Below are 16,406 nucleotides of genomic sequence, written 5' to 3'. Positions count from 1 at the left end.
CTTTTCTCTGTAAGAATTCTCAAATAAATCATTATCTAAGGATTGCCTCCTCTCAGGGTCTCAGTTCAGCGGTTTAAATGCAAATTTATTAAATGTGACACAGTTTGCAATTAGACATGGAATCATTTGTAAACTGTCAAATTCATTATGATAGCAGTATATTCAGCTTTAGCCAAAATATCCTGTTACACCATGAAAAAAGGATGGTAAAGATGGTACTTCGAGGGTTCCTTACTAAAGGAACTGGTTCTATTTAGAACCATGAGTTCTATATAGAACCATTTCATGCTTAAATGGTTCTTTGTATTAAAACATTCTTCAGATTGATGGAGAAAGTGTTGTATATGGTTCTATTTCAAACTTTTTTGGAAATGGTTCTATACACCACCAACAAGGGTTCATCAATTATTACAATGCCAAGCTCCAAAAGGTTCCAAAAGACTCTATAAAGAACAACAATAACACGTTTTCAAGAGCCTTTAACGAGCCATCTTTTTTTAAGCATGTAGGCTAATACTGTAGCTGAACAGCCAGGTTTTCTGTCTAGTTTCAGAAACAAAGAGCACACCAGAATAATCAAATGTACAAATCTAGAGGGTAGTAAATTCTTCATACTGACAAAACAGGATTTCTGAGGGGAAAGAAGTATCACAACTGAAGTTCAGGGCTCAGCCCTCTACAGACTGTTCTGGTGAGCGATGGCTTCCTTTCCAAAGTCATGGTGCTCTCTTCACTGTTTCGTGCTGGTCATGCTGGGGAATTTTTTGGAGCAGTGTTGATGGAAAAGTGCTTAGTCAGTAACCAACACTCAGTGAGTGCAACATTTTTTTTATTGTTTAATTGTAGGAAGTATACAACGACATTACATATAAAAACCAATAGCCAGGGGGTGAACTTGCACATTAAATAAATCACAATCAATATATAATTCCAAAGTCCTTTTTGCTTACTTGTTTTTTTTTTTATTTTTTTAAATAGTGCCATATTCCTTAATCTCATGGAGGAAATGTGTAACATTTTATCTGACTCTTGGCATATATTACGGGGCATACCTAATGATAAAAGACAAACAGGTTTCTATGTACTTTCAGCTTCAGATAACAAAATCCTTCCATTCAGCAAAAGATCCCTCCGTAACCAAAGATTAATTTTTTTTTTCCTTTCTCAAGGATACATTTCAAATTTACTGTACTTCACTCATTCTCACAGTTTTCTATAACAGCTCCTAAATATGTGACTTTTAGATGGCTGTTCCATTTATTTCTGTTAAGTCTCATGATGTTAATGGAAACAGTACAGATTTGTTTATATTCATTTTAAGACCTGAAACCTGTGACAAATCCTCGATACATTTCACCGCTTTATGAACTTCTGTATCATTTTTAAGAAAAGTGAAGTATCGCGAGTGCAAAACTATCGTTTAGAGTTTTGTTTACTCTGCTCTCGCCCGGAGTGCACACGATCTCAGTGCGCACGCGCTCCTTCACTACAGCGAGGGAAGTGAATCAGCTGAAGCGCCGTGTGCAATGTGTGAGCGCCAATAAGAACATTACAAAATAACAGTATTACAAATTAACTCAACCTACGTTTAAAGTAGGTTAAAAAATGTGATGTAATGGTAATCAAAATTAATGTCTTTCAGACCTTTTAATACTTAAAATGATTTGTAAGAAACCAAATAAATCACTTCTGAAGTAAAAATATCTAATTCCAAACTTTTGACGAAATATCAACTTTTGACGACTTTGATTTTAAAAAATGCAGAAGAAAATAAATACCGAGTATCGTCGCCTGTTTCATTCAGCACATTCGCCTGAATTAACGTTTATAGCTAAATTAATCTGATGGCTTTTCATTATATCCCCTTCATTCATAGACAACAGGCATATCAACAAACTCTCTGTTATATAATCATCTTAACAGACCCAGATCCGCCTGTTGAAAGACTTTTTTGATATGATAGTTTTTATGTACTAATATAAAGAAGTCTGAGTTTTGGTGGAGGGGGGTCTTAATTACTGTCTGATAGTTTGCGCTCAGTCTTGGTGGCGTAGTTCTGTCACTCAGCGAGCTAAAGCGTGTGCAGGCAGGAGAGGCAGGAGGGGCAGAAGGAGGAGGAGGGCGGGCTGTTTTGCACTCGTTCTGAGTGATTTCAGCTCCTTATAAATTCACCCTATTCATTCACCAGATACATTCAGCCTTCACTCACAACAAGAGATACTTTCTCCAGACTTCTCGGACTGAAACCAGCACAAAAAATGGATCCCTGCGACTGCACCAAGAGTGAGTATCTGCTTTGCGTCTTATGTTGATGTGTGATGGTAACTTTTGGTTTTGTATGGGAGCTGTAATCTTCCTTTTTCTTAACTCTAAGCCTTACTTCATGTATTTCTCTAATATAGCTGGAAGCTGCAGCTGTGGTTCAAGCTGCAAATGCACAAACTGCCAGTGTACATCCTGCAAGAAAAGTAAGTTTCCAGTATTCTCTTCCTCTTGAGCTGACTAACTTTTACAGGTCTGTTACATTAATGGGCCATGTTGCTGACAAATGAGAAGTTAAAAAATCCAGACAGCCATGAAGATCTGTTGACTGAATGTGATTAACAATTAACTTTGTTTCTCTCTTGTTTCCAGGCTGCTGCTCCTGCTGTCCATCTACCTGCAGCAAGTGTGCCTCTGGATGTGTGTGCAAGGGCAAATCCTGTGACTCCAGCTGCTGTCAGTGAAGACAACACTGTTACTGCTGACCCAGGATGTAAATTTGTATTCCATTGCCATTGTAACATGTAGCCTCCACTGATGTTTGTCTTTTTTAAGGCCAATAAATGCCACTGAAATTCTAAGCTGCACATGTTGAGAGTGAAGTCCTTCTAAAGTGTTGCTTTGTTAGTTGTGGTGTTAACCTGGTGGTCCCAGAGTCAATGTTGGAGACCCCATGCTCTCCACATTTTGTTCAACACCTGAGTGAGCTCATGAGTTTGAGAACTGACATTTTGAATCATGGAAAGCACAAGAAAGTGTGCTCAGTGTAGACCTTGCCTGACTGAAAATGTCACAACTAACATCATTGTAGTAAAATGTAAGCCCATAATCTTGCTTCTTAAATAGTGCATGTAGTGCCAAAGGACTCGTGGTGCACCATAAACATTAGTCCTTGTCTTGAAGTAAACTTGATGCCTGTCCAAAAATCCTTCTGAGGTGGCTGCACTGGAGTATTTTCCTGGCTCATGTGGGTTCAACAGCACCTGTGCTTCTCATTAAAGGGGAATTCTTCAAAAATGCCCAGTTTTAGAGAAACTTACCAAGTCAAAAGTCAGAATTGTTTACAGTGGTGGTGATGGGAACCAGATGTCTGAAGAATTGAATATTGATAAAAGCAATCAGAAAATTATTACATGAACTGGTTACAAATATGCAGCTTGATACCTGAGACATAGTTTTATGATAGTGTTGAGAAAGTTTTGGCCTAAAATGTGTTTTATAGTTGGGTGGTTGTCAGGCAAAAGAGTGACCAAAGAACTTTTGAATGATTATATTTGCATTGTAGACATTATGAACCCTGGTTCCCATCACCACCACAGTAAAGAAAATTTAAGTCAACAGGATTTCTGTACAGTGAACCCTTTTTACATCTCAATTATTAAACCACACTGAATTTTTGAAAAATCAGTGCAATTCCCCTTTAAATGTATCATATTCATGTATTTAAATTCAGAACAGCATAAGGTGGTAATGCACTGAAAAATGAGGTATGATGTCTATAAATCTGAAGTGATCCTTAAATAGTCTAATCACGACTCGTTTAAAATGACACAGAGCACGCTATTCTGGAGCACAAATCAAATTCTCCCAGCCCTTATATATATATATATATATATACACTGTTCAGGCATAACATCATGACCATGTCCATGTTTCTATGCTTTTTGTCCATTTTATCAGCTCCACTTACTATATAGGTGCACTTTAAAGTTCAACAATTACAGACTGTAGTCCATCTGTTTCTCTGCATACTTTGTTAGCCCGCTTTTACCCCGTCCGTCGGTGGTCAGGACCCCCATAGACCCTCACTGAGCAGGTACTATTTGGTTGGTGGATCATTCTCAGCACTGCAGTAACACTGACGTGGTGTGGTGTGTTAGTGTGTGTTGCACTGGTATGAGTGGATCAGACACAGCAGTGCTGCTGGAGTTTTTAAACACCTCAGTGTCACTGCTGGACTGAGAATAGTCCACCAACCAAAAATATCCAGCCAACAGTGTCCTGTGACCACTGATGAAGGACTAGAGGATGATCAACACAAACTGTGCAGCAGCAGATGAGCTATCGTCTTTGACTTTACATCTCCAAGGTGGACTGACAAGGTAGGAGTGTCTAATAGAGTGGACAATGAGTGGACACAGTTTTTAAAAACTCCAGCAGCACTGCTGTGTCTGATCCACTCGTACCAGCACAACACACACTAACACACCACCAGTGTTACTGCAGTGCTGAGAATCATCCACCACCCAAATAGTACCTGCTCAGTGAGGGTCTATGGGGGTCCTGACCACTGAAGAACAGGGTAAAAGGGGGCTAACAAGGTATGCAGAGAAACAGATGGACTACAATCTGTAGTTGTAGAACTACAAAGTGCGCCTATATAGTAAGTGGAGCTGATAAAATAGACAATGAGCATAGAAACAAGGAGGTGGTCATAATATTATGCCTGATAGGTGTATATATAGGCATTAGATAATGTAAAAACCCGTGTAAAAACTTGTGCTACACTTCTAAAAATGATAGTTCTTCAAGAGGTCTGTGGTGAAGAAAATGGTTCTGTGCAGAACCATGAAAACTTAAGGACACTTTACATGATTAAAGGGTTGCATCATTGAATGGTTCTTCATGGTTCTATTTAGAACTTTTTAGAAAATGGTTCTATGTTGCACCAAACAGGGTTCTATTGTTGTTACAATGTCAAGCTTCAAAAGTTTCTATATGGAACCATATACAACACATTTTTCAAGAGCCCTTGAAGAACCATCTTTTAAGTGTAGGCTAATACTGTAGCTGAACAGCCAGACTTTCTGTCTAGTTTCAGACTCTAATTAAGCAACAAGAGCACACCAGAATAATCAAATGCACAAATCTAGAGTAGTAAATTCTTCATATTGACAGAACAGGATTTCTGAGGGGAAAGAAGTATCACAACTGAAGTTCAGGGCTCAGCCCTCTACAGACTGTTCTGGTGAACGATGGCTTCCTTTCCAAAGTCATGGTGCTCTCGTCACTGTTTCATGCTGGTCATTCTGACACAGCACATGGAGCCAGTTTGATGGAAAAGTGCGCTCAGTCAGTAACCTCCATTCAGCGAGTGCAAAACTTTTTTTTAAAATTGTAGGAAGTATACAACAACATTACATACAACAACCAGTAGCCAGGGGGTGAACTTACATATTAAATAAATCACAATCAATATATAATTCCAAAGTCCTTTATGCTTTCTTATTTTTTTATTTTTTTAAATACTGCCTTATTCCTTAATGGCACAGAGGAAATGTGTGAAGTTTGTCTTATAATCAGACCATCTGTTCTTAAGTAAATGATATTTACCCATAATAATTAAGTATTGTACAAAAGAATACTTTAACATCTAATCTGTCCATAGAAAAATAAATAATGACATCTGAAACATCCAGTGTAATACAGTGTCCAGTCTTTCTTCTTACAAAATTGCCCACATCAATCCAGAACACTTTAGTATAAGTACACTGAAAGAACAGATGGATACGTGTTTTCTTTCCTAAACCACAAAAGAAATATTTATTAGTAATTCTAACTCTCTCTACAACACTTGTAACAAGGTAAAATTTTAATGTTAAAGTGTTGTGAAAAATTTTAAGTCACTTCTTTTATTTTATTATTCATACAATATTTATTACAAATTGCCAATGCTATATTCCGGTTTATGTTTGTTTATGTTTATGTTAGATTTGTCTGTACATTTACATATAAGAATATCAGTTTCCACAATAAAAAGCCCATTCCTTATGACATCCCTATCACTATTTGCTGAACCCTTAAGAAGCTGTACCATGTTGTGGTATAGCATCAAAAACTATATATAAACTTATTTGGTTGTGACTGACACTCCACATTTATTAAGAAATTCATTATATGTCAAAGAAAAACCATCAGCATTTAAATCAAATATATTTCACTAACATAATATTGTTATCAAACCATTTTTAAGAAAGAGTTATAGAGAAAAGAATATTCCTGTTATTCCAAATAATACCTTTGTGAGGGGAAAATGCAAAAGCCAGTGTCCAAGCTTGCAGAGCCTGAAATTCGGATGGTTTAACAGATAATTTATCAAATTTATGGTCACATCTCAGTGAGAATTCTATACCACCATCAAATTAAACAAATGCATTGGAAACGTATTCCATATATTATTTTTTTCTTGAATGGGTCGAAGAAGCCAATTAACTTTAACTTTTAAACACTTCTAAACCACCATTACTTTTTTATAACATAAAATATGTTTTTTTAAATAATAAGGTCTGTTCTTCATGTTACAGGGCATATCTAATGATTAAGATATATAAACAGATCTGGAGATACCTTCAGTTTTGGAGAACAAAATCCTTCCATTCAGTGAAAGATCTCTCTGTAACCAAAGATTCATTTTTCTTTAACTTTTACAAAGATAGATTTCAAATTTACTGTACTTCACTCGTTCTCACAGTTTTCTATAACAGCTCCTTAATATGTGACTTTTTGATGGCTGTTCCATTTATTTCTGTTAAGTCTCATGATGTTAATGGAAACAGTACAGATTTGTTTATATTCATTTTAAGACCTGAAACCTGTGACAAATCCTCGATACATTTCACCGCTTTTTGAACTTCTGTATAATTTTTAAGAAAAGTGAAGTATCGCGAGTGCAAAACTATTGTTTAGAGTTTTGTTTACTCTGCTCTCGCCCGGAGTGCACACGATCTCAGTGCGCACGCGCTCCTTCACTACAGCGAGCGAAGTGAATCAGCGGAAGTGCCGTGTGCAATGTGTGAGCGCCAATAAGAACATTACAAAATAACAGTATTACAAATTAACTAAATTAAACCTACAATGAACTTAAGTTAAAAATGTGATATAACAGTAATTAAACGGTCTTTCAGACCTTTATACTTAAAATTATTTGTGAAAAACTAAGTAAATCAGTTTTGAAGTAAAAATTTTAAATACCAAACTTTTGACAAAATAACAACTTTTGACAACTTTGATTTTAAAAAATGCTGACTCTCGTATCCTGTTTCATTCAGCACATTTGCCTGAATGAAATTTTATAGCAAAATTACTCTCAGGACTTTTCATTACATCCCCTTCATTCATAGACAACAGGCATATCAACAAATTCTCTATTATATAATAATCCTAACTGTTGAAAAACCTTTTTGGAAAGGATAACAGCTCTTATGTAATGACCTAAACAAGGCCGAGTTTTGGTGGAGGGGGGTCTTAATTATTGTCTGATAATTTGCACCCAGTCTTGGTGGCGTAGTTCTGTCACTCAACGAGCTAAAGCGTGTGCAGGCAGGAGGGGCAGAAGGAGGAGGAGGGCGGGCTGTTTTGCACTCGTTCTGAGTGATTTCAGTTCCCTATAAATTCACCCTGTTCATTCAGATGAACCAGATACATTCAGCCTTCACTCACAACAAGAGATACTTTCTCCAGACTTCCTGGACTGAAGCCAACACTTATCACAAAAAATGGATCCCTGTGACTGCGCCAAGAGTGAGTATCTGCTTTGCGTCTTATGTTACTTTTGTCAGTGTTATGGTGACTTTTGGTTTTGTATGGGAGCTGTAATCTTCCTTTTTCTTAACTCTAAGCCTTACTTCATGTATTTCTCTAATATAGCTGGAAGCTGCAGCTGTGGTTCAAGCTGCAAATGCACAAACTGCCAGTGTACATCCTGCAAGAAAAGTAAGTTTCCAGTATTCTCTTCCTCTTGAGCTGACTAACTTTTACAGGTCTGTTACATTAATGGGCCATGTTGGTGACAAATGAGAAGTTAAAAAAATCCAGACAGCCATGAAGATCTGTTGACTGAATGTGATTAACAATGAACTTTGTTTCTCTCTTGTTTCCAGGCTGCTGCTCCTGCTGTCCTTCTAGCTGCAGCAAGTGTGCCTCTGGATGTGTGTGCAAGGGCAAATCCTGTGACTCCAGCTGCTGTCAGTGAAGACAACACTGTTACTGCTGACCCAGGATGTAAATTTGTATTCCATTGCCATTGTAACATGTAGCCTCCACTGATGTTTGTCTTTTTTAAGGCCAATAAACGCCAATGAAATTCTAAGCTGAACATGCTGTGAGTGAAGTCCTTCTAAATTGTTGCTTTGTTAGTTGTGTAGTGTTAACCTGGTGGTCCCAGAGTCAATGTTGGAGACCCCATGCTCTCCACATTTTGTTCAACACCTGAGTGAGCTCATTAGTGTAGTAAAATGTGAGCTCATCTTGCTTCTTAAATGGTGCATGTAGTGCCAAAGGACTTGTGGTGCACCATAAACATTAGTCCTTGTCTTGAAGTAAACACTTGATGCCTGTCCAAAGATCCTTCTGAGGTGGCTGCACTGGAGTATTTTCCTGGCTGATGTGGGTTCAACAGCACCTGTGCTTCTCATTAAAGGGGAATTCTTCAAAATTCAGAAGAATTAAATATCCTTAAAAGCTCTCAAAATTATTATATGAATGGGTTACAAATATACAGCTTGATACCCAAATCATTGTTTTATGATAGTTTTGAGAAAGTTTTGGCCTAAAACATGTTTTATAGTTGGGCTGTTGTCGGGCAAAAGAGTGATCATAGGACTTTTGCCAGATTAACCACTACCATTATATTGGGCAGTGAACAAAACGGCTATATTTGCATTGTGGACGTCATGAACCCTTGTTCCCAACAACACCACAGCAAAAAATCTAAAGCAATGGGATTTCTCTACAGTGTACCCCTTTTACATCTCAATTATTAAACCACACTGATTTTTTGAAAAATCAGTGCAATTTCCCTTTTAAATTTATTTTCATGTATTTATATCCAGAACAGCATAAAGTGGTCACGCACTTAAAAATGAGGTATGATGTTGTCTGTAAATATGAAGTGACCTTAAATAGTCTAATCACATCTTGTTTACAATAATCCAATTCTCCCAGCATTTCATATATATATATATATATATATATATATATATATATATATATAAACATGATTTATGATAGGTAATTGTAACAGAAAATGTTTAATTAAAAAAGTTCAATTTGTGCAGTTTATAAAAGTTATAAAAGTTCATTAATAAAACTTTGAAAAGTTCTTGTTTAATGAAATCTTTATCTGCTGTCCTTCAGTTTGTCTGATCTAGTAGTTCTGTGGCGCCACATGCTAAATCTGGCAGGATCACGAAAGCAGAGAGGTGAGAGAGTGTTATTCAGCTATTAGTGCGCCTTGCAACAGCATTCGGTGTGTAAATAAAGTTATTTTGAAAGACGGTTCTTCAAGGGTTCTTTAGTAACGGGAAAGGTTCTGTTTAGAACCATGAGTTCTATGTAGAACTGTTTAATGCTTAAATGGTTCTTTGCATGGGGAAAACGTTCTTCAGATTGATGGAGAATGTGTTGTATATGGTTCTATTTAAAACCTTTTTGAAAATGGTTCTATATACCACCGACAAGGGTTCATCTATTGTTACAATGCCAAGCTCCAAAAGGTTCCAAAAGACTCTATAAAGAACCATATACAACACATTTTCAAGAGCCTTTGAAGAGCAACCTTTTTAAGAATGTAAGCAAATACTGTAGCTAAACAGCCAGGCTTTCTATCTGGTTTCATACTCCAATAAAACAGTAGAGAGCACACCAGAACATTCATATTCACAAATCAAGAGGGTAATAAATTCTTCATACTGACAGAACAGGATTTCTGAGGGGAAAGAAGTGTCACAAGTGAAGTTCAGGGCTCAGCCCTCTACAGACTGTTCTGGTGAGCGATGGTTTCCTTTCCAAAGTCATGGTGCTCTCTTCACTGTTTCGTGCTGGTCATGCTGACACAGCACATGGAGCCAGTTTGATGGGAAAAGTGCTCAGTCAGTAACCTCCACTCAGCGAGTGCAAAACTTTTTTTTTATTGTTTAATTGTAGGAAGTATACAACGACATAACATACAACAACCAAGAGCCAGGGGGTGAACTTAATAATCAGTATATAATTCCAAAGTCCTTTATGCTTTCTTGTTTTTTTTTATTTTTAAATAGTGCCATATTCCTTAATGTCATGGAGGAAATGTGTAAAATTTGTCTTATAATCAGACCATCTGTTCTTAAGTAAATGATATTTACCCATAATAATTAAGTATTGTACAAAAGAATACTTTAACATCTAATCTGTCCATAGAAAAATAAATAATGACATCTGAAACATCCAGTGTAATACAGTGTCCAGTCTTTCTTCTTACAAAATTTTCCACATCAATCCAGAACACTTTAGTATAAGTACACTGAAAGAACAGATGGATACGTGTTTCCTTTTCTAAACCACAAAAGAAATATTTATTAGTAATTCCAAATCTCTCTAAAACACTTCTAACAAGGTAAAATCTTAATGTTAAAGTGTTGTGTAAAATTTTAAAAATCACTTCTTTTATTTTATTATTCATACAATATTTATCACAAACTGCTCATGCTTTATTCCTGTTTAGGTTCCCAAATAAAAAAGACCAATATGGTTTATAAATTCTTTGATTACATATGACTTTCAGAGTAAATTTGTTTGTACATTTATATTTAAGGATATCAGTTTCCCGAATAAAAAGCAATTCCCTATGACATCCACATCACTATTTGCTGAACCCCTAAGAAGCTGTACCATTTGTTGTGGTATAACATATTCTTTGGTTGTAACTGGCACTCCAAATGTGTTAAGAAATTCACTATATGATAATAAAAAGCCACCAGCATTCAAAAGTTGATTCATTATTATAATATAGTTATCAAACTTCTTTTTTAGAAAAAAATATTCTTAAATGATTGCAGTTGATTGCTCAATTTTATAGTCATAACTCAGGAAAAATTCTATACCACCCATCAAATGAAATAAATACTTTGGAAATGTATTCCATATATTATTTTTTTCTTGAATGAGTCGAACAAGCCAATTAACTTTAAATATATTATAGATGTAAAGAAGATAGATTTCAAATTTACTGTACTTCACTCATTCTCACAGTTTTCTATAACAGCTCCTAAATATGTGACTTTTTGATGGCTGTTCCATTTATTTCTGTTAAGTCTCATGAGGATAATGAGAAACAGTACAGATTTGTTTATATTCATTTTAAGACCTGAAACCTGTGACAAATCCTCGATACATTTCACCGCTTTTTGAACTTCTGTATCATTTTTAAGAAAAGTGAAGTATCGCGAGTGCAAAACTATCGTTTAGAGTTTTGTTTACTCTGCTCTCGCCCGGAGTGCACACGATCTCAGTGCGCACGCGCTCCTTCACTACAGCGAGGGAAGTGAATGAGCTGAAGTGCCGTGTGCAATGTGTGAGCGCCAATAAGAACATTACAAAATAACAGTATTACAAATTAACTCAACCTACAATAAACTTAAGTTAAATATAATAGTAATTATGTCTTTCAGACTTTTTAATACTTAAAATGATTTGTAAGAAACTAAATAAATCAGTTCTGAAGTAAAAACATCAGCAAGTGTGTAAAGTTTTACTAACATTTGTCAAATTTGATTTTAAAAAATGCTGAAGAAAATAAATCATCTTAACTGTTGAAAGACCTTTTTGGAAAGGATAACAGCTCTTATGTAATGATATAAATTCCGACTTTCGGTGGTTTGATATTGTCTGATAATTTGCACCCAGTCTTGGTGGCGTAGTTCTGTCACTCAGTGAGCTAAAGCGTGTGCAGGGAGGAGGAGGAGGGGCAGAAGGAGGAGGGCGGGCTGTTTTGCACTCGTTCTGAGTGATTTCAGCTCCCTATAAATTCACCCCGTTCATTCACCAGATACATTCAGCCTTCACTCACAACAAGAGATTTTTTCTCCAGACTTATCGGACTGAAACCAACACTTCTCACAAAAAAATGGATCCCTGTGACTGCGCCAAGAGTGAGTATCTGCTTTGCGTCTTATGTTACGTGTGATGGTAACTTTTGGTTTTGTATGAGAGCTGTAATCTTCCATTTTGTTAACTCTAAGCCTTACTTCATGTATTTCTCTAATATAGCTGGAAGCTGCAGCTGTGGTTCAAGCTGCAAATGCACAAACTGCCAGTGTACATCCTGCAAGAAAAGTAAGTTTCCAGTATTCTCTTCCTCTTGAGCTGACTAACTTTTACAGGTCTGTTACATTAATGGGCCATGTTGCTGACAAATGAGAAGTTAAAAAATCCAGACAGCCATGAAGATCTGTTGACTGAATGTGATTAACAATTAACTTTGTTTCTCTCTTGTTTCCAGGCTGCTGCTCCTGCTGTCCATCTACCTGCAGCAAGTGTGCCTCTGGATGTGTGTGCAAGGGCAAATCCTGTGACTCCAGCTGCTGTCAGTGAAGACAACACTGTTACTGCTGACCCAGGATGTAAATTTGTATTCCATTGCCATTGTAACATGTAGCCTCCACTGATGTTTGTCTTTTTTAAGGCCAATAAATGCCAATGAATTTCTAAGTTGAACATGCTATGAGTGAAGTCCTTCTAAATTGTTGCTTTGTTAGTTGTGTAGTGTTAACCTGGTGGTCCCAGAGTCAATGTTGGAGACCCCATGCTCTCCACATTTTGTTCAACACCTGAGTGAGCTCATTAGTTTGAGAACTGACAGGTTGGATAATGGAAAGCACAAGAAAGTGTGCTTAGTGTAGTGTCTTCAGGACTGAGATTGGGAACACCACTGTTAAATCCACTAGAGATGGCCTATTTTAAAACAAGTTACTTCTAGTCAGAGCTAAACCTTGACTGAAAATGTCACATCTACCCTCAGTGTAGTAAAATGTGAGCTCATCTTGCTTCTTAAATGGTGCATGTAGTGCCAAAGGACTTGTGGTACACCATAAACACTAGTCCATGCCTTGAAGTAAACACTTGATGCTTGTCCAAAGATCCTTCTGAGGTGGCTACACTAAAGTATTTTCCTGGCTCATGTGGGTTCAACAGCACCTGCACTTAAATTTCATTAAAGGGTAATTCTTTAAAAATGCTCAGTTTTAGAGAAACTTACCAAGTCAGAATTGTTTATGGTGGTGGTGATGGGAACCAGATGTCTGAAGAATTTAATATCTCTAAAAGCTCTCAAAAGTTTATTTCATGAACTGGTTACAAATATGCAGCTTGATATGTGAGAAAATTCTGCCTTCCACCCAATGACAGCTGGGATAGGCTCCAGCTCCCCCGTGACCCAGAGGGATAAGCAACTTAGAAAGTGTGTGTGTGTGTGTGAGATACCTAAGACATTGTTTTAAGAAAGTTTTGGCCTAATATGTGTTTTATAGATGGGTTGTTGTCGAACAAAATAGTGACCAAAAACCACTACCTGACTAACCACTACCATTATTTTTGACAGTAAATAAAATGGCTATATTTGCATTGTAGACATCATGAACCCTGATTCCCATCGCTGCCACAGTAAAGAAATCTGAGTCAAAAGGATTTCTCTACAGTGAACGCTTTTTATATCTCGATTATTGAACCATGCTCAATTTTGGGAAAATCAGTGGAATTCCCCTTTAAATGTATTACTGCTTTTCAGGACAGGATAAAATGGTCATGCACTTAAAAATGAGGCAGGATGTCTGTAAATCTTAAGTGACCTTAAATAGCCTATAATCACATCTTGTATAAAATAACAGAGCATGCTATGCTGGAGCACAAACCAAAATCTCCCAGCATTTCAACATATCTGAGATTGTATTAACACCTACACACACCCACCTCAGCCAGTACTGCATACCAACCAGTCTTCAGGCTATACTGATCTGTAAAGAGTCATAACTCCTAATTCTTTTTGCCAGATCTCAAACACACACACTATATATATATATATATATATATATATATATATATATCTATATATATATATATATATATATATATATATATATATATATATATATATATATATATGTATATATATATTGTCACTGTCCAAAGAAAACCATGTCTCTCAATTGTTGTTTTTATTTGTCTACATCATTGCAACACACCAGCTGTCCTTTACATTGTGTGAAAATTTCATGATTGGACCTATAGAAATGCTCTAAAATCACTTGGAACAAAATCTCTTTACATTAACTTACATTCAAAGATAAGAGTTTTTTGCCTTCTCCTGTAAAGTTACTATCTTGGAGATACTTGTTTTGCTTTGGACAGCAATGATATATATGGTCTATGTATTGTAACAGAAAAATATTTGACATTCATCAGTTTGCAGTTGCAGTTTAATTTGTCCAAGATTTGGATTATTAACAGTTTGGAGAGTTCTTGTTTAATGAACTCTTTATCTGCTGCCCTTGAATTTGTCTGATTTAGGAGTTCTGTGACGACACATGCTAGATCAGGCAGAATCAAAAACGTAGAGAGTAGACAGTTTCATCAGAGAACTTGTAGAGAGGAGAATTACCACTCTGTAATGTCTTCCTTCTCAAACGCTAGAGGGCGCTCCCGAGCACATCCAAAATGAATATGGGTTGAGATCTAATCTGTCCATAGAAAAATAAATAACAACATCTGAAACATCCAGTGTAATAAAGTGTTCAGTCTTTCTTCTTATAAAATTTTCCACATCAATCCAAAACACTTTGAACACATAGATACGTGTTTCCTTTTCTAAACCACAAAAGTACAGAAATAATTATTTATAATTCTAAATCTCTCCAAAACCCTTCTAACAGGATATGTTGTGTAAAATTTTAACTCACTTCTTCTATTATTCATACAATATTTATCACAAACTGCTCATGCTTTATTGCAGTTTAGGTTCCCAAATACAAAAGAATAATATGGTTATTTATAAATTCTTTGATTAGTTATGACTATCTGAATGAATTTGTTTGTACTTTATATTTAAGGATATCAGTTTACTTCAATAAAAAGCTAATTCCCTATGACATCTCTATTACTACTTGCTGAACCCTTGAAAATCTGTAACATTTGTTGTGGTATAAAATTTTGGACGGTTTAACAGTTAATTTCTCAATTTTATAGTCATAGTGTTAACCTGGTGGTCCAAGAGTCAATTTTGGAGACCCCATGCTCTCCACATTTTGCTCAACACCTGAGTGAGCTCATGAGTTTGAGAACTGACATTTTGAATGATGGAAAGCACAAGAAAGTGCGCTCAGTGTAGACCTTGCCTGACTGAAAATGTCCCATCTACCCTCAGTGTAGTAAAATGTGAGCTCATCTTGCTTCTTAAATGGTGCATGTAGTGCCAAAGGACTTGTGGTGCACCATAAATACTAGTCCATGTCTTGAAGTAAACACTTCATGCTTGTCCAAAAATCCTTCTGAGGTGGCTGCACTAAAGTATTTTCCTGGCTCATGTGGGTTCAACAGCACCTGCGCTTCTCTTTAAAGAGGAATTCTTCACAAAGGCCCAGTTTTAGAGAAACTTACCAAGTCAGAACTGTTTACAGTGGTGGTGATGGGAACCAGATGTCTGAAGAATTTAATATTGATAAAAGCAATCAGAAAATTATTACATGAACTGGTTACAAATATACAGCTTGATACCTGAGATTACAAATATGCAGCTTGATACCTGAGATATAGTTTTATGATAGTGTTGAGAACGTTTTGGCCTAAAATGTGTTTTACAGGTGGGCTTTTGTAAATAAAATAGCTATATTTGCATTGTGGACATCATGAAACCTGGTTCCCAACAACACCACAGTACAAAATCTAAGGCAATAGGATTTCTGTACAGTGAACCCTTTTTACATCTCAGTTGTTAAACCATACTGATTTTTTTAAAAAAACCGGTGGAAATCCCCTTTAAAGTAATTATTTTCATGTATTTATATCCAGAACAATGTAAAGTGGTCATGCACTTAAAAATGAGGTATGATGTCTGTAAATCTGAAGTGACCTGAAATAGCCTAATCACATCTTGTTTAAAATAACACCAAGCACACGAGGTTGGAGCACAAACCTGATTCTCCCATATATATATATATATATAATATATATATATATATATATATATATAATATGTGTGTGTATGAACATAAGCGTTTAATAAAAAGCGTTTAATAAAAAAAGTTTGATTTGTGCAGTTTATTTAGATTTGGATATTGGGATATTTCTGCAATTTCTTCACCATATTAATAACAGTTTGAAAAGTTCTTGTTTAATGA

The 16,406-nt window shown here is 36.1% G+C and overlaps 3 protein-coding genes across 3 annotated transcripts; all 3 read left to right on the top strand.

Annotated features, from left to right (window-relative positions):
• Positions 1 to 2,188: 2,188 nt before the first annotated feature.
• On the top strand, positions 2,189 to 2,847 carry LOC118817953 (metallothionein-like). The gene is made up of 3 exons (XM_036584990.1): positions 2,189 to 2,283; positions 2,403 to 2,468; positions 2,635 to 2,847. The coding sequence occupies exons 1-3, from the start codon at positions 2,259 to 2,261 to the stop codon at positions 2,724 to 2,726; spliced, it is 183 nt and encodes a 60-aa protein (XP_036440883.1). The 5' UTR covers positions 2,189 to 2,258; the 3' UTR covers positions 2,727 to 2,847.
• A 4,782-nt stretch (positions 2,848 to 7,629) lies between these two features.
• On the top strand, positions 7,630 to 8,356 carry LOC118817951 (metallothionein). Its single transcript, XM_036584987.1, has 3 exons — positions 7,630 to 7,782; positions 7,909 to 7,974; positions 8,142 to 8,356. The coding sequence occupies exons 1-3, from the start codon at positions 7,758 to 7,760 to the stop codon at positions 8,231 to 8,233; spliced, it is 183 nt and encodes a 60-aa protein (XP_036440880.1). The 5' UTR covers positions 7,630 to 7,757; the 3' UTR covers positions 8,234 to 8,356.
• A 3,675-nt stretch (positions 8,357 to 12,031) lies between these two features.
• LOC118817952 (metallothionein-like) lies at positions 12,032 to 12,732 on the top strand. The gene is made up of 3 exons (XM_036584989.1): positions 12,032 to 12,167; positions 12,286 to 12,351; positions 12,518 to 12,732. Exons 1-3 carry the CDS (start codon positions 12,143 to 12,145, stop codon positions 12,607 to 12,609), a joined length of 183 nt encoding a protein of 60 aa, XP_036440882.1. The 5' UTR covers positions 12,032 to 12,142; the 3' UTR covers positions 12,610 to 12,732.
• The last annotated feature ends 3,674 nt before the right edge of the window (positions 12,733 to 16,406 follow it).

Source organism: Colossoma macropomum, unplaced genomic scaffold, assembly GCF_904425465.1.
Source record: "Colossoma macropomum unplaced genomic scaffold, Colossoma_macropomum, whole genome shotgun sequence".
Taxonomy (NCBI): Eukaryota; Metazoa; Chordata; class Actinopteri; order Characiformes; family Serrasalmidae; genus Colossoma; species Colossoma macropomum.
The sequence above is the reverse complement of the archived record's forward strand: the minus strand, read 5'-3'. Positions and strand labels throughout refer to the sequence as shown.

Bases quoted from the DNA above. Each gene is read 5' to 3' on its own strand.
- LOC118817951 (XM_036584987.1), top strand. From the start codon at position 7,758: ATGGATCCCTGTGACTGCGCCAAGA. The intron at 7,783-7,908 runs GTGAGTATCTGC...TCTCTAATATAG, and splicing joins TCCCTGTGACTGCGCCAAGA to CTGGAAGCTGCAGCTGTGGT. The intron at 7,975-8,141 runs GTAAGTTTCCAG...TCTTGTTTCCAG, and splicing joins GTGTACATCCTGCAAGAAAA to GCTGCTGCTCCTGCTGTCCT.
- LOC118817953 (XM_036584990.1), top strand. From the start codon at position 2,259: ATGGATCCCTGCGACTGCACCAAGA. The intron at 2,284-2,402 runs GTGAGTATCTGC...TCTCTAATATAG, and splicing joins TCCCTGCGACTGCACCAAGA to CTGGAAGCTGCAGCTGTGGT. The intron at 2,469-2,634 runs GTAAGTTTCCAG...TCTTGTTTCCAG, and splicing joins GTGTACATCCTGCAAGAAAA to GCTGCTGCTCCTGCTGTCCA.
- LOC118817952 (XM_036584989.1), top strand. From the start codon at position 12,143: ATGGATCCCTGTGACTGCGCCAAGA. The intron at 12,168-12,285 runs GTGAGTATCTGC...TCTCTAATATAG, and splicing joins TCCCTGTGACTGCGCCAAGA to CTGGAAGCTGCAGCTGTGGT. The intron at 12,352-12,517 runs GTAAGTTTCCAG...TCTTGTTTCCAG, and splicing joins GTGTACATCCTGCAAGAAAA to GCTGCTGCTCCTGCTGTCCA.